At 43.4% G+C, this 19,880-nt stretch overlaps 2 protein-coding genes across 19 annotated transcripts in view; one reads left to right on the top strand and one right to left on the bottom strand.

The window, feature by feature from the left end:
- The window catches only part of YARS1 (tyrosyl-tRNA synthetase 1), a 40,605-nt gene extending 34,999 nt beyond the window's left edge, over positions 1–5,606 (bottom strand). The window contains exons 1-2 of one of the 2 annotated variants that reach the window (XM_063713500.1): positions 5,029–5,137; positions 4,180–4,322 (exon numbers count right to left, since the gene is read on the bottom strand). In XM_063713500.1, coding sequence (XP_063569570.1) covers positions 4,180–4,322; positions 5,029–5,047 — 162 coding nt within the window. In that variant the 5' untranslated portion in view covers positions 5,048–5,137. 2 annotated transcript variants of the gene reach the window in all.
- Positions 5,073–19,880, top strand: part of S100PBP (S100P binding protein) — a 41,978-nt gene continuing 27,170 nt past the window's right edge. For 6 of the 17 annotated variants that reach the window (XM_024248775.3, XM_054538293.1, XM_024248800.3 and 3 more), the window contains exons 1-5: positions 5,801–5,915; positions 13,542–13,658; positions 14,327–15,159; positions 16,222–16,307; positions 18,193–18,296. In XM_024248775.3, the coding sequence (XP_024104543.1) occupies positions 14,329–15,159; positions 16,222–16,307; positions 18,193–18,296 (1,021 nt within the window). In that variant the 5' untranslated portion in view covers positions 5,801–5,915; positions 13,542–13,658; positions 14,327–14,328. Of the gene's footprint in view, positions 5,181–5,776; positions 6,073–6,406; positions 6,569–10,353; positions 10,418–13,541; positions 13,659–14,326; positions 15,160–16,221; positions 16,308–18,192; positions 18,297–19,880 lie in introns of those variants that run through there. The other 11 variants (XM_024248798.3, XM_063713570.1, XM_063713571.1 and 8 more) reach the window with 10 other exon arrangements.

Below are 19,880 nucleotides of genomic sequence, written 5' to 3'. Positions count from 1 at the left end.
TGGTGCTGCTGCTAGTATCATCCCCGATGTTGGGGAGTGGGGACATGCCCCTAACTGCACCTTTAACTGCAGCAGCTACCCGTAAACCAAAACTAAACTCTAAGCCCCCCAACTGTTGGAATGGACCCCACATTTTGGCCAACAGGATCCCAAAGAAACTTAAAAAACTAGTTCAGGCCAAGGCAGGAAGGAAGGGTCTGACATGCCTCATTATACCCTTCTCCCTTTGGAGTATATTTATTCATTTATTTTTTTGAGACAAGGTCTTGCTATGCTGCCCTGGCAGGAGTCCGGTTGTGCAAACACAGCTCACTGCAGCCTCGACCTCCAGGCTCAACAATCCTCCCACTTCAGCCTTGGGGCTACCAGCACATGTATGCCTGGCTAGTTTTTTCGGTTTAGTAGAGAAGTCTCACTATGTTGCCCAGGCTGGTCTCGAACTCTTGGACTCAAGTGATCCTCTGGCCTCAGTCTCCCAAAGTGCTGGGATTATAGGCGTGAGCCACCCACCTGGTGATCCTCTGGAGTTTAGACACAACTGACCAGCATGAACATTAAAACAGAGATAGTAAGATTGACAAAACAAACTCTCTGTAGCAATAAGATACCAAATTCCAAACTGATTCTGGTATAGCACCACATGACAGATAGCAGGCCCTAAAGGAAATCAAAGTATTTTACCCCAAAAGAGATTTCTTTGACATATTTTGAAATGGCCCTGCAAAACTGTCTATTGTGGGGGGAAATTTGCATTCTGTAGAGAAATCTCTTCCCCACACTAAGTCTTTTCTGGAGAGTCTGACACCTTTTAAGGTCAGATAACAGACATTCACCATCAATTCTCTCTGAAGCCAGCTACCTGGAGGCTTCATCTACATGAGAAGAACCTTGGCTTCAGCTGGGTGCAGCACCTCACGCCTGTAATCCCAGCACTTTGGGAGGCCAAGGCGGGCAGATCATGAGGTCAGGGGTCGAGACCAGCCTGGCCAACATGGTGAAACCGTCTCTACTAAAAATACAAAAATTAGCAGGGCATGGTAGCAGGCGCCTGTAATCCCAGCTACTCGGGAGGCTGAGGCAGGAGAATCGCTTGAACCTGGAAGGCGGAGGTAGCAGTGAGCCAATATTGCACCATTGCACTCCAGCCTGTGCAACAGGAACAACACTCTGTCTCCAAAAAAAAAAAAAAAAACCTTGGCTTCCACAACCCTCCTTATCTTAACTCAAGCTGACTTCAACTCTTCAGGCAGAGTTTTTTAACTCTTTCAATCAATTGCCAAACAGGAAATCTTTGAATCTATCTACCTAGAACCTAGAACCCCCACCCCCTTTCTGGGCAAACCAATGTATGCCTTACTTGTATTGATTTATGTTTTTGCCTGTAACTTCTGTCTCCCCAAAACGTATAAAATGAAGCTGTAACCCAACCACCCTGGACACGTTCTCAGAACTTCCTGAGGCTGTGTCAGGTGCCATGGTCTTTAACCTTAGCAAAATAAACCTCTAAATTAATTGAGACTTGTCTCAGATACTTTTTGTTTTTTTCAAGATGGAGTCTCACTCTGTTGCCCAGGCTGGAGCACAGTTCTGTGACCTCCGCTCACTGTAACCTCCGCCTCTGGGGTTCAAGTGATTCTCCTGCCTCAGCTTCCAGAGTAGCTGAGATTACAGGCATGCACCACCACACTCAGCTAATTGTTTGTATTTTTAGTAGAGATGGGGTTTCACCATGTTGGTCAGGTTGGTCTCAAACTCCTGACCTCAAATGATCCACCTGTGTCAGCCTCCCAAAGGGCTGGGATTATAGGTGTGGGCCACCACACCTGGCCTCAGATACTTTTTGGTTTACATGCCCCTAACTCACTCTCCTTCCTTTCATAGCCAATTTCTTGAAACAGCTGTCTCTTCTTTTGGTCTCCATTTCCTAATCTCCCATTCCAATTTGAATTCCATACTACATCATACTACTAAACTCCATATCACATCACACATAATCTTGCTAAGATCACAGAAGACCTTCATGTTGCTAAATTCAATGAGTATTTTTTAGTCCTCACTTCCTCCCAGAAGCATTCTCCTCTTTTGGTCTCCTTTATTTTATTCTCTTAGTTTTCCTCTTCTCTGCCTGCTTAGCTTTCTTTGCAACTGTTCTTATTTTTCCTAGTCATTAAATATTAGCAATCTTTGGGGCTCTGGTCTTTTGTCTTCTTACTCTACAGTATCCTTAACTGATCCCCTTCAGTTGCTTCAATTACTACTATGAGCCAGTAACTCCCAAATCTCCTGCTTACGCCCATATACAGAACCGTGTTCCTGTTATCAACCCAATCATTCAAACTCAGTGTGTTCAAAATAAAACTCATGCTCTAGACTTCTTACTTCACTCCCCAACCATCTTTTTCACTGATAGTTTCACTCCTACTACAGTAAATGGTACCATCATTTAGAGTTGTTCAAGGACTCCAAAATTGCTCTTCAACCCTCCTATTTCTCTCTGCCTCTACATTACCACCCAAATCCAGGCCCTATCAGATCACACCAGGATTACCGTAATATTCTCCTAACAGGTCTCCCAAATCTACTCTTACTCCCTCCAATCCAAGTTCTTTTTTTATTTTTTTGAGACGGAGTCTTGCTCTGTCACCCAAGCTGGAGTGCAGTGATGCAATCTTGAGTCACTGCAACCTCTGCTCCTGGGTTCAAACGATTCTCCTGCTTCAGTCTCCCAAGTAGCTGGAATTACAGGTGCCCGCCACCATGCCAGAGAAATTTTTGTATTTTTAGTAGAGATGGAGTTTCACTATGTTGGCCAGGTTGGTCTTGAACTCCCGACCTCAAGTGATCTGCCCGCGTGGGCCTCCCAAAGTGTTGGGATTACTAGCATGAGCCACTGCGCCTGGCCCCTCCAATCCATGTTCTAAAAGGTAGCCAGAGATAGTCTTTAAAACTCAAAAACTTCTTTAAAACTCATTTTCCTTTTTACAAACCTTTAATGATTTCTTTTTGGCCTATGACAGTATTGGAAAAATTCTAACAGGCCAGTATACCCCGATAAGAGGTTGTAGTGTTTCCTCAAGTTACGGTTTTGGGAGGCTGTTAGAAACCATGATAGACTGTTGGTTTGAATCATGTTTTACCAGGACTTGTTAAAATCCTGTGCTCCAAGTCTTTTGGCAGCTGATCCCGCATGCTCAAGAGCACCCCTGACTACGTGGACACTTGGAGGGTTCTCACCACCCAAGAAGATGTCACATTACTTAGCCTTTAAAACCTGAGTGAGGCCGGGCGCTGTGGCTCACTCTGTAATCCCAGCACTTTGGGAAGCCGAATTTGGCGGATAACTTGAGGTCAGGAATTTGAGACCAGCCTGGCCAACATGGTGAAACCCCGTGTCTACTAAAAATACAAAAATTAGCCCGGCGTGGTGGTGCACGTCTGTAATCCCAGCTACTCAGGAGGCTGAGGCAGGAGAATCACTTGAGCCCAGGAGGCAGAGATTGCAGTGAGCTGAGATTGTGCCATTGCACTCCAGCCTGGGCGACAAGAGAGAAACTCCGTTCCAGAAAAAAAAATCCCAAAAACAAAAAACCCAATTGAGTCAATTCTAATAGTTTTGTGTATTTTTAGTCTCCAACCAGCACTATTTTATGGAGAGAGAATAGGAAACAAAGAATCTAGCTAGGGGAAGCATGCAAAAACCTTTGGTTAAGACTAAGTTGTGAATGGAATAACCCAAATGTCCATCAACTGATGAACGGATAAACAAAATGTATATCCATACAATAGAGTATCATTCAACCATAAAAAGGAATGACGTTCTTCTAGGTGCAAATACATGCATAAACTTTGAAAACATTATGCTAAGTGCAAAAAGTCAGACGCAACAAGACACATATTGTATGATTCTAGTTACAGGAAATGCCCAGAATACGCAAATACCTGGAGACAGAGAGTAGATTAGTGTTTCCCTAAGGCTAGGAGTAGTGGGTAATAGGTAGCGTCTGCTAACGGGTGCAAGTTTTATTAGATAGTGTGATGCTTGTGGCCGGGCGCCGTGGCTCACGCCTGTAGTCCCACCACTTTGGGAGGCCGAGGCGGGTGGATCACGAGGTCAGCAGATCGAGACCACCCTGGCTAACACTGTGAAACCCCGTCTCTACTAAAAATACAAAAAATTACCCGGGCGTGGTGGCGGGCGCCTGTAGTCCCAGCTACTCGGGAGGCTGAGGCAGGAGAATGGCGTGAACGCGGGGGGGCGGAGCTTGCAATGAGTCGAGATCGCGCCACTGCACTCCAGCCTGGGCGACAGAGCGAGACTCCGTCTCAAAAAAAAAAAAAAAAAAAAAAAGATAGTGTGATGGTTGCACAACCTTGTGAACATACTAAAACCCACTGAATTGTGCACTTTAAAAGGGTGAATTTTATAGTATGTGAAGTACATCTCTAAAAAGAAAAAACAGAACAGGCTGTGTGGCCCAACTGATTTATCACTACTCTTAGAAGAAAGCCCAATTTAAAATTGAACAGAATAAGGCCTGCAAGGCTCCCGTGACTTGGTCCCTGCCTACCTCTCTTAAACAAATAAATAAAATGTATACTATGTAGAAACAATAACAAAAAAAGGCAGAGCAAGGCATGGGGCAGTTCTGGTGCCAGAGGGTTTGTTATTTAAATAAAGTGGTCGAAAATCATGCGTCCCTGATAAAGTGACTATAGTCAGAAGCTTGAAAAAGTTAAGGGGTAAACAATATAAATATTTAAGTGCTTCCTCATAACTTTGCTCACTCCACTCCAGCTAAATTAGCCACAATTTCTGTTTCCTCCATCTGAAATGCTCTCCCTCCTTATTCTTCCATTCTTCCTCTGGTTCACTTCTACTCCTGTAGTTCTTGGTAACAATCGGAACATTTGTGGAGTAAGGGGGGATCCATTTCCTTCAAGGCGCAGTTTAGAGGTCACTTCCTCAGGGAAGCCTTCCCTTCTCTCTTTCCCTTTAAAGCTCCCAGTACAGCATCTTCCAGTACTTACTTGAACCGTAATGGGTCATTTTTAACGTCTGATCCCCTTCAGACAAGCTCTGGCAGGCCCTTGACGTATCCCCAGCGACTAAGCACCACGTCTGGCACTTAATAAGGAGGTGGAGTGGCAGTCCTGGATTCAAATTTTGGCTCCAACACAAGGTAACAAGGTAACAAGGTAACGCAAGAGATGAGCCCACCGTGATTTCTGTGGAACCCAAGGAAGGGCTGCTTGACTGACTGACCGACCAGCAATGAGATCTACAGGCTCTCTCAGAGGTGCCCCAGCGCCGAGTCCCCGGCCCCACATACTTAGAACCCCGTAATGGGGCTCAAAATCACTGAACCTCGGGCTCCTAATCCCCAACGGCACATTTCCAACCCCCAGGCCTGACCTGCAGGTTCCGGGTGATAAGGTGCAGTTTCTCTTCAGGGCTGGGAGCGTCCCCCATGGCTCCGCTCCCCCTGCTTCCCTCGCTCAGCCCGGCACTAGAGCCCCTTCCTGGGTCACCGTCGCCGCCGCGTGCCGGGAACTGTCACGCGAGTCCAGCCAGGTTGCATCAGCTGGGCTCGGCGCTCCGCTTGCTCGGCCTGGACCCCTCCGGCAGTAGCCGGAAAAAGTGAGGAGCAGCGGAGAGTCGAGCAGGTCGATGAGACGGGAAAAGGTGGAGCCAGTGGGCACGGTGGGCGGTGCGGAGGGCGGGGCTGAGGCGCCTGCGCGGGGCACAGCCCTCCTAGAGGCGGGACGGTTTCCTGCCAATCACTGCTGGTTTGCCCTCCCCCTGGCGTTGGCCCGGTTGACTCGGGGTGGGGGAGGTCGGGGAGGGGGCGATAAAATGGCGCAGGGGGCGGAGTGAGGCGCAGTCGTTCGCCCAGGCTTTGGCCCGGCTTCCGGAGGTGAAGAGCGGGAGGGACAAGGGGGTCGGCGTTACCCGGATTGGAGGGGGATGGGGGCGCCTGTTGCTTCTCCAGGGGGTTGCGCACGCCGTCCGCCCCTTGGAGGGATTGGAAGGCCCACGCCCTGCTGCGAGAAGGGCGCGTTCTAGCTCCTGAGGTGATGGCGAGGGAATGTCCCTGCCCCCCACCTCCAAGTCGGCGGGCGACAGATGCCCCTCACCCCGCTGAGGAAAAGGGAAGCTCCCTGGTCGTCTGAGAGTCGGGGAGCGCCGTCTGCAGTCCCTGCCCAGTGGGGGTGGGGGCCGCCTCTGCCCCGGCCGGCTCGGCGGGAGGCTGTTGCTGGCGGGAAGATAGCCGCGGGCTTTTCTGCCGCGTCTCGCGGGTGGGGGCAGGAAGAGGACGACCCATTCCCCGGGGAGATCTGAGGACGGTGGTCCCCGGGAGAGGAACTCACAGCCCAGGCCTGCTGAGGGGCGGGTTTGCCCCTACTGGGGGAGGGGCGGGGAGAAAACTCCCGCTTCTCCCGCTTTCCGCCGGGAGGCGGGAATTCGCGGTGTCCCCGGGAGAGGGAGATGCAAAGGCCCTTCCTGGAAGGCGACACCGTCCCGGGCCGTTGCATTTGTGAGAGAGAGCCAAGGCAGTATCCTCCAAAGGTTGGGCCTGGGCCACCCTTTCTCCGGGTCCTCAAGGGCTGGAGGCGGCTTCACCACTTACTTCCAGGGCAAGAGGGAAAGCAGTTATTACCTCGGTGGGCCCTGGAAAGGTCCTAGAAGTGGTTGAATTGCCCACGGCCTGCCCTAACCTGATCTCCGGTGTTTTGTGTATTTAGTAGGGACTCCAAGCTCTAGCAGACCTGCCTGAAGTGTTTTAAAGCACATTTTCTTTTTGAAAAGAAACCTGTTGCTGCAGCTTAGCGAATCTGTTCTCTGTGTCCATGTGGGAGGAGAATCCTAGCACCCTCATCTAGTGAAATGTTACCTAAAGCAAAGATTTGCAGCCCTGGGTTGTTTTTTCCGTCCTGCAGTGTTTTTAGTTACTTCGAAGGAATTTGCAAAACTGTTACAGATAATTTCAGTTCATTTTGATTTTTTGTAAATGTTGTGCCTATTTTATGGAGTGATAAAGCCTGCTGAGTGCGTTTCGTGCTGTGTGCTTCACATGTATTGCATTTGGGAAAGGTTGGAAATCAAAGGCCAGGGGGAGGTCTTGTCCATTGGAAATAATCTTTGCCCTTGGCTGTACCTGTCAGACCCTGCTTGGTAATGGTCTTGACTTTAGAGCTTGAAAGAGGATGTGGGTTTGCATCTGGTGTTGCAGTTTGAGTGGCCTCAATAAAGTAAGGCTTTGTGCTCGAAGGCAGTAGGTTTTCTGAGGTGAGATAAAAATAGAAAGGGAACCAGTTTCTGAGGTTGCAACCAGGAGGTTCGAGAACAGAGAGGGGGTGGTAAACTGAAGTGTGAAGAAGGGGGTGGACAGGTGAGAGAGATGTGGAAGGACAGAATGGGGTCACAGAAAGGATGGGGTGTAGAGGAACTAAGAGATAGAAGATCGGAAAAATATTCTTCCCTTAAAAATAAAGGGATATGGCCAGACATGGTGGCTCACGCCTGTAATCCCAGCACTTGGGGAGGCCAAGGCCGGAGGATTGCTTGAGGCCAGGAGTTCAAGACCAGACGGGCCAACATAGCAAAACCCCATCTCTACTGTAAATACAAAAATTAGCCGAGCATGGTGGACGCCTGTAATCCCAGCTACTGGGAGGCTGCGGCATGAGAATCGCTTGAAACTGGGAGGCAGAGGTTGCAGTGAGCCCAGATCACGCCACTGCATTTCAGCCTGGGTGATTGAGTGAGACCGTGTCTCAAAAATAAAAATAAAATAAAAAAAAAGGGGTCCCCGTATTTTTAAGTGGAGGTTACCAGACAAGTGCCAAGAAAGGTGGTAGATGGTAGACAGAGAAGTAAGCAAGCCTTCTTTTGACAGAGAAGTAATAAGTAAGGCTGTCTTTGGAATTTCACTGAAGAACTTCAGTTTTATATGAGGATTTCCCCCCTTGCACATTCATTAAATACCAGGTTTTTTTGGTATAGAACTTTTAGGTTTAGAGTACTTTCATAAACATCCTCTTTTTTCTCATGATAATCTGTGTTTGAAGTTAGCAGTATTTACCCCCTTTTTAGATGCATGTTCTCATCTGTATTGAGGTTCAGAGACTTGAAGTGAATTGCTGAGGTCCAGTACCTCTATAAAGGATAGTTCAGTGAACATTAATTTGCATAATTTGCCTGATATTTCAGATGTCTACCTAGGCTGGTCTTTAGTGACAATATGGTTGAATGCTGGATTAAACTAGATGAGAGTAGAGTATATTAGATAATTTCAAGCAGGGTCTAGGGGAAATTCCCTACCAGTTTAGCACTCTTTTTTTCCTACCATTCCTATGCTTTTTTTTTTTTTTTTTTTTTGAGACGGAGTCTTGCTCTGTCACCCAGGCTGGAGTGCAGTGGTGCGATCTCAGCTCATTGCAACCTCCGCTTCCTGGGTTCCAGCGATTCTCCTGCTTCAGCTTCCCAAGTAGCTGGGATTACAGGCATGCACCACACACCCAGCTAATTTTTGTATTTTTAGTAGAGACAGGGTTTCACCATGTTGGCCAGGCTGGTCTTGAACTCCTGACCTCAGATGATCCGCCCACCTTGGCCTCCCAAAGTGCTGGGATTACAGGCATCAGCCTCTGTGCCTGGCCCTGTGCTTCTCTTAAGACTCCAGGGGTCAGGGCAATGATGGTGGTGGGGTGAAATGATAACTATGGCCACCAGTTATTTGTCTCTTACGTCATGCCTCTAGTGTGCTAAATTTATGTTCACGATCTCATTTAATTCTTGTCACAACCCTATCAGGTAGGTACTGTGATATATGAGGACATTTGATACTTCACAGAGTATAATCATTGTATCTTTCCCATTGACTTCATAATTATAAAATGTTTTTATTATTTCAAGCATATAAAAAAGTATAGTGGCTGGGTATGGTGGCTCAATGCCTGTAATCCCAGCACTTTGGAAAACCAATGCAGGATTGCTTGACTCCAGGAGTTCAATACCAGCCTGGGCAACATAATGAGACTATGTCTCTACAAAAATTAAAAATAAAAAATTAGCCGGGTATGGTGGTGTGTACCTGTAGTCCCAGCAGCCCCGGGGTTCAAGGCTGCAGTGAACTATGATCACGCCACTGTTTTCTGCCTGGGCAACAAACCTGAGACCCTGTCTCAAAAAAATAACAATAATTTAACAGTATAAAAGTAACATAATAATGAACATTATTATACCTACCATACTGCTTTGTCTTAGGTTGCCATATTTCTTTCAGGTCTCTTCTTGCTATTTTTTTTTCCTTATTTATTTATCATCATGTAGCCTAAGATGAGATATTGTTTTCTTAAGAAATAAAACGTTGGCTGGGCGCGATGGTTCACACCTGTAATCCCAGCACTTTGGGAGGCTGAGGCGGGCGAATCACAAGATCAGGAGATCAAGACCATCCTGAATTCCGGCCTTTCATGCATATTTTAATAATTTTGTGATATATGTATCCATACATAATATGTGGTATTGTGGCTTTTTTGTTGTTGTTTTTTGAGACTGACTCTTGCTCTGTCGCCCAGGCTGGAGTGCAGTGGCGCGCTCTGGGCTCACTGCAACCTCCGCCTCCTGGGTTCAAACAGTTCCCCTGCCTCAGCCTCCCGAATAGCTGGGGTTATAGGCGTGCACCACCAAGCCCAGCTAATTTTTGTATTTTTAGTAGAGTTGGGGTTTCACCATGTTGGTCCAGATGGTCTCGAACTCCTGACCTCGTGATCCGCCCTCGTCGGCCTCCCAAAGTGCTAGGATTACAGGCGTGAGCCATTGCACCTGGCCTGTTTCTTTTTTCTTTTCTTTTTTTTTTTTTTTTTTGAGACACAGTTTCACTGTGTCACCCAGGCTGGAGTGTAGTGGTGCGATCTCTGCCCACCGCAACCTCCACCTCCTGGGTTTCAGCGATTCTCCTGTCTCAGACTTCTGAATAGCTGGGGCTACAGGCCCGCGTCACCATGCCCAGCTAAATTTTCTTTGTAGTTTTAGTAGAAATGGGGTTCCGCCATGTTGGTCAGGCTGGTCTCAAACTCCTGGCCTCAAGTGATCCGCCCAACTTAGCCTCCCAAAGTGTTGGGATTACAGGCGTAAGCCATCTTGCGTATTTTTTTTTAATAAAGTAATTGCAGGGGGAAAAGATCTGAAATCTTTAGATTAAAATACACATAAGACATTATCAGCCAGTCACATTGTATGGACCTTACTTGGATACTGATTATTTTTTAGCCTTAAAAAAAAATGACATAAGATAATTGGAAATCTGAACTGTATATTTTATGATAAGGAATTCTTGTTATTTACAGATGAAATGATACAATGCCTGGCATTTGCTTCAAAACAATCTGGTGAAGGTGGGAAGTGGATGGGGTAAGATTAGCTATGAGTTGATAGTCATTGGGGTTGAGTGATGGGTATGTGATGGTTCATAATACTATTATGTTACTTATGTATATGTTTTACTTTCTTTATAATAAGTACTTTTGAAAATGAGGAAATGGCCGGGGATGGTGGCTCACGCCTGTAATCCCAGCACTTTGGGAGGCCGAGGCGGGCGGATCACGAGGTCAGGAGATCAAGCCCATCCTGGCTAACACTGTGAAACCCCGTCTCTACTAAAAATACAAAAATTAGCCGGGCGTGGTGGCGGGCGCCTGCAGCACCAGCTACTCGGGAGGCTGAGTGAAGCAGGAGAATGGTGTGAACCCGGGAGGCGGAGCTTGCAGTGAGCCGAGATCGCGCCACTGCACTGCAGCCTGGGCTACAGAGCTAGACTCTGTCTCAAAAAAAAAAAAAAAGAAAATGAGGAAATAACATCAGACATCAGAAAGAGAATGATTTGTACAAATTAAAATTATCTCCTCCTCTATATATACCATATATATGGTATTGTTTTGTATACTTTTGTTCCCAGATCTATTGGAACATAAGGGAAGCTCAGAAAAGCCCATTTTTTTGCATCTGGATGTCATGTTGTGTAGGAATTGATTATTGCAATGGTTACGAAGGATATTGGTCCTATTAAGGTGGCTTAAAATATTTTTTCCAAGAGACTAAAAGCCCTCTTTGGTCTTTACTCTTGCACAGTTTGTTATAGATTGTACTGAATTTAGAAGGCCTGAGTTTGGATTCTAACTCTGTCATTTGCTGACCAATCCTGTGCAAGTTTGTCACAGATGTAGTGGGAAAAACATTGCAATTGAAATTAGACCTGGGTTTCTATCCTTGTTCTAACATTATTAGCTATGTGTACTTGGTTAAGTTACTTCATGCTTCTGAACTTTAGTTTCCCAAGAGGGAAAATATATTGAACTCTCCATTTGGCCAACCAAGGGCTTGAACTAGACCTTTTGTAAGGCGTCAGAATGGGGGGCAATGGCCCAGAAAGGGCATCTAAGAAATGTAGCTGCTTAACCCCAGTGCCTGTGATACCTGTGCCTGACAACCATAAATTTTCTTAAGTCAAAGAACGTTTTCCATACTAAACTTTTTTTTCTAACTGCTTCCTAAAGCAATAAAATAAATAAAATAACTCAGTCACTAACGCAGAGAAATTACTTTTCATAGAGGCAGCTGCTTCAACTCCTAGAACTCTCACAATTGCTGGAATATAGTACTGGTAAAATAAAATAAGTTTTAGCAGCTCTAAGTTTAAATACAACAGAAAATGATTTCTTTGATAAGATTAATTTTACAGAATTGTGTTGAGAGGTTAAATTAGAGTTGTAAAATGTGTCTCAGAGCACCTGATTTATAATACGTATTTAATATTTCTTTTTCTCCCATTTCATTTCTAATATGAGTAAGTTTAACTAGGTCCCTTCTAATTCTAAAACTCTATAATCCCTCCCTTTGCATCTCTTTCTCTAGTACTTTATTGTCCATACCATTTTATATTATCTCTCATGTTGGTGTTTAATTTTCAGTGTTGTTTCTCTAGCAAGATTATACATTAAGATTATACATTACATATTATACATTATGAGGGTAGGAGCTATATCTTGATTTCTTGGAAATCATAAAGAGACATATCACGCAGCTTGTGGTGTGTGATGATTGTAGCTCAAAAAATATCTTCTAAAAGAATGCATGAACTAGGCTGGGTGCAGTGGCTCACGCCTATAATCCCAGCACTTTGGGAGGCCGAGGCAGGCGGATCGCAAGGTCAGGAGATGGAGACCATCCTGGCTAACACAGTGAAACCCCGTCTCTACTAAAAATACAACAAATTAGCCGGGTGTGGTGGCAGGCACCTGTAGTCCCAGCTACTCGGGAGGCTGAGGCAGGAGAATGGCGTGAACCTGGGAGGCGGACCTTGCAGTGAGCCAAGATCGTGCCACTGCACTCTAGCCTGAGCAACAGAGTGAGACTCCGTCTCAAAAAAAAAAAAGGAATGCATGAACTAAAGTTAAAACTCAGGATGTGGTATGGAGGGTCATGGAGTAGGGGAAATTTTATAGTTAACAAGGCTACAAGTACTTTTCCAAATTTTTGACTTCAGTATTTAAGCATTTCTTATACTTCTCAGATATGTGAAATACTAGCATTTTATCACCTTTCACATCTGGAAAATAATTATAGATTAGATCTGTCATTAGCTGTTTAAAAACTAGGTTTTAATTATACAACTAACTAAATATTCAAGTAGAAAAGTAAAATGATACAAAGTCCAACCTTGACCTACCTTTATGGTCCCTGCAAGTTATAATAGTCATCAATTTTTGTTTGTATCTTTTTTTTATTTTCTTTTGAGACAGGGTCTTGCTCTGTCACCCTGGCTGGAGTGCAGCGGTATGATGACTGCTCTCTGCAGCCTTGACCTCCCATCCTCAAGTGATCCTCTCACCTCAGCCCCATGAGTAGCTGGAACTACAGGCATGTGCCACCATGCCCTGCTGATTTTTCTATTTGTTTGTAGAGACAGCATTTCACCTTGTGTCCAGGCTTGTGTTTGTATCTGTAATGACCTTTTTTTTTTTTTTTTTGCATTTTTTCTATACATATATACATATATATATTATATATATAAAAAGATTTTTGTGTGTGTGATCACGATTAATTTTTAGATTTTGGTGGAACCTTAGACATTGCCTAGCACCCCTTTTCCATCCCTTTCCCATTTTGTAAATGAGGAAACAAGTCTAAATGGTCAAGTGGCATACCCAAGTTATTGGAGCTGGCTAGTGATACAACCAGGACTACACCCCAGGTCTTTGGACTCCCATGCCAGTATTCATCCTACTAAAGTAGATGATAGTCTTAAGAAAGTATAAATTGTTGGGAGGAACAAAACTAGTTCGCTTAGTTGCATAATTTTTCTTTCTTTGAAGATTTTTTTCTTTGGTGTTCTTGACTCAGAAAATCCAACTTTCTGGTATTACAAAAAAATCAAGATTAAAATTAATCGAGCACCTTAAAGCATAATACAGTTGACTTTGTAATTAGCAGAGTTGAAAGTGATGAGAAGATCCTCTAATTTTCTTTTTGCCTGCAGGAAGGTGGGAGTCAATCATTTTGACAAGTCTCCTGAAAGGAACAGCTAGCAGGAATTGAAACCTTTTTCCATTTGGTCTCGTGGCAAAGGCAGAGATTGCTCCAGCAGCTCCACACAGTATGGAAGACAGTTATTTACCTTCTTGTGTTCTCGAATTTTGTTTTATTTCAAAAGTAATACATTTTTGTTTTGTGTTAAAGTGTAAACTGAATATTCAGACATTTTACATAATATACATTTGTTTTGTTTGTCTGTTGTAGATATCATTCCATGATAGTACATACAGATCTACTTCATTGTGTTTTTAAATAATTGAAAAGTACTCCATAGCACAAACGTACCATGATTTACTGAACAGTTCTCTTGGTAATGGACATTTAGGTTGCCTCAAGGATTTGGCTACTTTGAACATCCATGTATATATATATATGAAGTTCTAGAAGTGAAATTGCTGGGTCAAATGGTATAGTCAAATTACTCTTCACAAAATATTGTACTGACTTACGCTTTTACTGATAGTGTGTGAATGCTTGTTTCTCCACATCTCACCAATCCAGATTATCATGCCATCTTAATTATCACCATTTTGATAGGCAAAAGTATCTCATTGTTCTAATGTGTATTTCCATGTTTCTGGTAAGGTTAAATATCTTAAAATTATTTCTTATGCTACAAGTCATAGTGCAAAGATTTTGAAATACTAGAACATTACCCACATACAGTGGACTGGAGTTGGTGTAAGGTTATTTTCTCTTCCTCAGTGAAACTGTCTCTTATTTCTCCAGAAATGATGTGCTCACGGGTGCCCTCTGAACAGTCTTCTGGTACCTCTCTCTTGCCTAAAGACAGTGCCCCATTTTCTTGGGGTTCCTTGGATGAGGATGGATTGGATGACTCCTTGCTGGAGCTGTCAGAGGGAGAGGAAGATGATGGTGATGTAAATTACACAGAGGAAGAGATTGATGCACTGTTGAAGGAAGATGACCCATCATATGAGCAGTCTTCTGGAGAAGATGACGGTGGGCATGTTGAGAAGGGAGAAAGAGGGAGTCAAATTCTACTTGATACTCCCCAAGAGAAAAATTCATCGTATAGCCTGGGACCAGTAGCTGAGACTCCTGACCTCTTCAAACTACCTCAGCTAAGTACATCAAGTGGTCATGGACCAGCTCATACTAAACCATTAAACAGACGCTCTGTGCTAGAAAAGAATCTTATAAAAGTAACTGTTGCACCATTTAATCCAACAGTTTGTGATGCTGTGCTTGATAAGGACGAGACTGATTCATCCAAAGATACTGAAAGACTCTCTTCCCTTGGAGAAGAGATGAGAGAAGATGGTCTTAGCCCAAATGAAAGCAAACTTTGTACTGAATCTGAAGGGATCAGCCCCAATAACTCTGCCTGGGATGGGCCCCAGCTCTCTTCTTCAAACAATAACTTTGAACAGACTGTCTCTGATAAAAATATGCCTGACAGTGAGAACCCTACGTCTGTATTCTCTCGGATCTCAGACCATTCAGAGACTCCTTCTACTATGGAGTTATCCTGCAGAAATGGTTCACACAAGTCAAGTTGTGAAATGAGATCTCTGGTTGTTTCCAGCTCATCAAACAAAGTAAGTACATTTTATTCAAGGTGAAGAGAAAAATGAAATTATTTTTATTCAGATGTATAGCAGAGTTTCCATATACCTGCTATCTCCACACATACATAACTTCCCCTGCTGTGGGTATCCTACACCACAGTGGTACATTTGTTATAATCTGGCAGAGCTTTGTATTCAGACAAGTTGGGGTTTGAATCCTGACTAGCACTGTGACCCTGGGCTAATTATTTAGCCTCTATGTTTCCCCACGTTTCTTACCTAAATTGGAGTAAATAATACTTCATAGTATAATAAGGATTAATGAAATAATGTATTTATATCACCTGGCACATAATATTAAATTACCCTCTGTTGAATAATTACTAAGATGGTAATTCTATTATTTTTCTTGTCTTTGGGCTTCAGCCTATGTCTGATCTTTATTGCCATGCTATATATTAAGATACAGCACTAGCTCTGAATGAGCCATCAAAGAGCTGAAAAATCTTGGGCAATTTATCTGACATTTTTGAGCCTGATTCCCTATCTGCCAAATGAGTGTAATAATCCCTGCCACGTAGGATTTCTTTTTTTTTTTTGAGATAGAGCCTCACTCTGTCCCTCAGGCTGCAGTGCAGTGGCACGATCTCAGCTCACTGCAACTCCCGCCTCTCGAGTTCAAGCGGTTCTCTTGTCTCAGCCTCTCAAGTAGCTGCGATTACAAACGTGCACCACCATGCCCAGTTAATTTTTGTGTTTTAGCAGAGACGGTGTTTCACCATGTTGGCCAGGGTGGTCTCGAACTCCTGACCTCAGGTGATCCACCCGCCTTGGCCTCCCAAAGTGTTGGGATTATAGGCATGAGCCACTACACCTGGCCACGGTTTTTTTTTTTTCTTTTTTAAGATTACAGAAAAAGATTACAAGTTATCTCATTTGAAGCACTACTGTCATATGTGGTACACAGTAGTGTTCACGAATAGGCTTTTGTAGCCTTTAGTTAAAAAATATTTCCATAAATAGTGTTGTTTTCAGTGGTTTTCTTATAACTAAGAATCACCTTTCCTTTTGCATTCCTTTTCCTCAAAAAAGCAGGATGTTCTTAAGGATTCTGGGAAGATGAAAGGCCATGAGAGAAGACTAGGCAAAGTCATTCCTGTTCTACAAACCAAGACCAGGTAATGTAAAGTATAATGAAATATTCTGATTTCTTTTGGTTCTCTTCAATTTCTTTCTTCCCCTCCCCAGTTTCCTCTTAGTGTAGGGAAAAAAACCCTACTCCAGGAGTAAGCAAACTTGAAGTTCTAGCACTACCAACTATGTGACTTTTGGCAAGTCAATTAATCTCTTACCTCAGTTTTTATGCATGAAATAAGGCTAATGATGCCTCCTCTGCTGCTTTACAGGGTTATTTTGAAAGCAAAATAGACATATTAGTGAAAACACTACAAATGTAAGATATCTTCTCCTGTGCATGGGGCAGCCTGGTCACATATATGATAAGAGGTTAGAATAATTTTAACCAAAATGTTAAAATACAACTAGTAGAAAATCATTTTGTTGTCTCTCCCAACTTGCGTACAACTTGCCCTTGCGAAAAAATTCCAGTAGGGGTTGCAAATTTGCGTCATCTTTTCAATTTATTCTCTTGTTGCCAGGAGATGGCAGTGTCTCTACATGGTCCTTTTAAATTGAATCTACTAGAAAAGCTTTTTTTAAAATGTTGAATCAGATTAGCTTCCTTACAGTGAGATTTTAAAAAATTCTTTTGATTATACATTTATTACATTAATTTTGCTTAAAAAATTTAATTACGCCGGGCGCGGTGGCTCACACCTGTAATCCCAGCACTTTGGGAGGCTGAGGTGGGCCAATTGCTAGAACTCAGGAGTTCAGTACCAATCTGGGCAACATGGCAAGACCCCGCCTCTACTAAAAATACAAAAAAATACCCAGGTGTGGTGGCGCACACCTGTGGTCCCAGCTACTAGGAAGACTGAGGTGGGAAGATTGCTTGAGCCCAGGGGACAGAGGTTGCACTGAGCCGAGATCATGCCACTGCACACCAGCCTGGGAGACAGACCTTGTATAAAAAATAAAATAAAAATTTAAATTATTACAAACAAGGCTAAAGTTTCCTTTGACTGTCATCCCGAATCCCAGTTTCCTGGTTTTTTGTTTTGTTTGCATAATTGAGAGAAACCTTGTGAATTGCTTACAATGTAAGTGATAATCAAAAGCTCACAACTCAGGCTACTTGGGACAGTAATAAATTTGCAATCTCAATATTCTCATCCACTGATTCTTTAGTACAGTCAGTCAGTATGAGTATGGGCCAGAAATTGCTCTCACCAAGGTCACCATTGCTCTGATTGCCAGATCTAGTGATTCTTTTCAGTCTTTATCCCGTTTAACTTTTCAGTTTCACTCTAGAAAGCTATTGTCTGACTAACCTTGAATTACTCAACAAATGCTTTCTCTAGGGACTAGTAATCTTCACCTTTCTATTCCTTGTTAGCAGGAGGTTGTATCTATTTCCTTCTTCTCTTCGTCTTTTTAAAAATTATTTTATTTTTTTAGAGACAGGGTCTCACTCTGTGGCCCAAGCTGGAATGCAGTGGTGTGATCATAGCTCACAGTAGCCTTGAACTCGTGGACTCAAGTTATCCTCCCTCCTGAGCCTCCTGAGTAGCTAGAACTACAGGCACATGCAACCATGTCCAGCTAATTTTTAAAAAAAATTTCTTGGGTCTCGCTGTGTTGCCCTGGCTGGTCTCAAATTCCTAGCCTCAAGCAGTCCTCCTGCCTGTGACTCCCAGAGTGCTGGGATTACAGGTGTGAGCCACCACACCCAGCTTCTCTTCTTTTTCTCTTGATTCCATACTCCATTTTAGTTTTTTTGTGTGTGTGACTAATACTGTCCTCTGCCTCTCGATCATAAAGATAATTTTGCCTCTGAAACTTAGTTCTAATCAATCAGCAGTATATCTCTTCTCTCTACAAAGCGCTATATTCCTGTTTCTAATGGGCTGTTTTTCTTTTTTCTGGTTTGCTTTATTCAAGGACTAATGTTCCGACGTTTTCACAATCAAATCTAGAACAGCAGAAGCAGCTTTATCTCAGGAGTGTCATTGCTCATATAGAAGACCCAGAGGACACTAACCAAGGTAACGTGGTACCCAAAGAAAGGCATATAAAACATGTGATGTGACTTTCTCTTTCCAGTGTAACAGCTTAAACTGGGAGATTGTTTAGAATTTTCTTAAATTCTTGAGAAAGATAACTTCCTTACTCAAAGATTTTCACTTAAAGGGATTGCCTAACCAGATAATTCTCGAAGTGGTTTGGTTAACCAGTTTTAGAGAGGGGTCTAAGCACGTTTACAACAGTATATGAAAGGTGCCTCCCTCATGGTTGAGGGCTTTAACCCAGACTGGTACATTTTTGCTAGGGATTTTTTGTCTGAAAAATAATGGAAGTGGATGACCAGGTGCTGCTTACTAATCAGTGGTTTTTTAAATTTGAAATGTTTTATTTTTCCTGTTACCTTCAGCATTTAAAAGCAGGCATTTCAACCACCATTCTGCATTTTGGCTTCTGAATAAAAGCTCTTGAAAGGTTTGGCTACCTTCCATATTCTTCAAGTTGTGTTCTCCCAACTTCATTAGAAGATATTGCAAACCAAAGTGACTAGATTCTTTCTCCAGCTCTCAAGAGACTACAGTCCATGTTATCATTCAGCCTGAACCTATTGGCTGATGGGAAAGCTCCTAAAGGGGAGACTTAGGGGAAGAACTGAAGGTGAAAGGGTTAGAGAGGTTTTATACTGATAAAAGAATCACTTCTTAAAAAGATCACTCCAGGCTAGGCGTGGTGGCTCATGCCTGTAATCTCAGCACTTTGGAGGCAGAGGCAGGCAGGTCATTTGAGGCCAGGAGTTTAAGACCAGCCTGGCCAGCATGGCAAAACCCCATCTCTACTAAAACTATAAAAATTAGCCGGATCGTATTCTTTTGGGGAAAAAAAAATTAGCCAGGCGTGGTGGCACATGCCTATAATCCTAGCTACTCGGGTGGCTGAGGCACAACAATCACTTGAACCCGGGAGGCAGAGGTTGTAGTGAGCCAAGATCATGCCGTCGCACTTTAACATGGGTGACAGAATGAGACTGTCTCAAAAAAAAAAAAAAAAAATCACTCCATATTCTGTCATCTTTATTCATTCAGCAAACTTTTCTCGAGTATTTCAGTCGTGGTAGGTTTGAAGATAAGGAATTGGAAATGTAAAGAGGAGTAAGATAGGGTCTTGGCCCTCTGGGAATTCATAGCCTGGAGAAGAAGATAATTACACTGCCGTATTGATTAGAGTTCTAATAGAATTACATATAAAGTACAGTAGGAGCAGGGAAGGAGCCCTTCTGCTTGTGTTGGGGAAAAGTGGAAGATGGGGAAGGAGGATGCCCTAGGTGAGCTCCACAGAGAAGATAATTAGTTTAATTACTCTAAGATCTATTGTAAATCACTAGGGAGGGTTTTAGGAGAATTTTTGGTCCTTTTGCAGAGGAGACTCTTCTTTCTTTTGACAAATCCTGAATTATGTAGTAGTTTTTCTTGTTTGTTTTATAAGATTATGATGAGACATCAGTCAGAAGAATTTTTTATCCCGTATCCTTTTATTTTTCACTGACTATTTCATAAGCAACCAAATATTACTTACACTGATTTCTTAGCCCTCTGCTTGTGAGATCCCTT

The sequence above is a fragment of the Pongo abelii genome, chromosome 1 (assembly GCF_028885655.2).
Source record: "Pongo abelii isolate AG06213 chromosome 1, NHGRI_mPonAbe1-v2.0_pri, whole genome shotgun sequence".
Lineage (NCBI taxonomy): Eukaryota > Metazoa > Chordata > Mammalia > Primates > Hominidae > Pongo > Pongo abelii.
The sequence above is the reverse complement of the archived record's forward strand: the minus strand, read 5'-3'. Positions and strand labels throughout refer to the sequence as shown.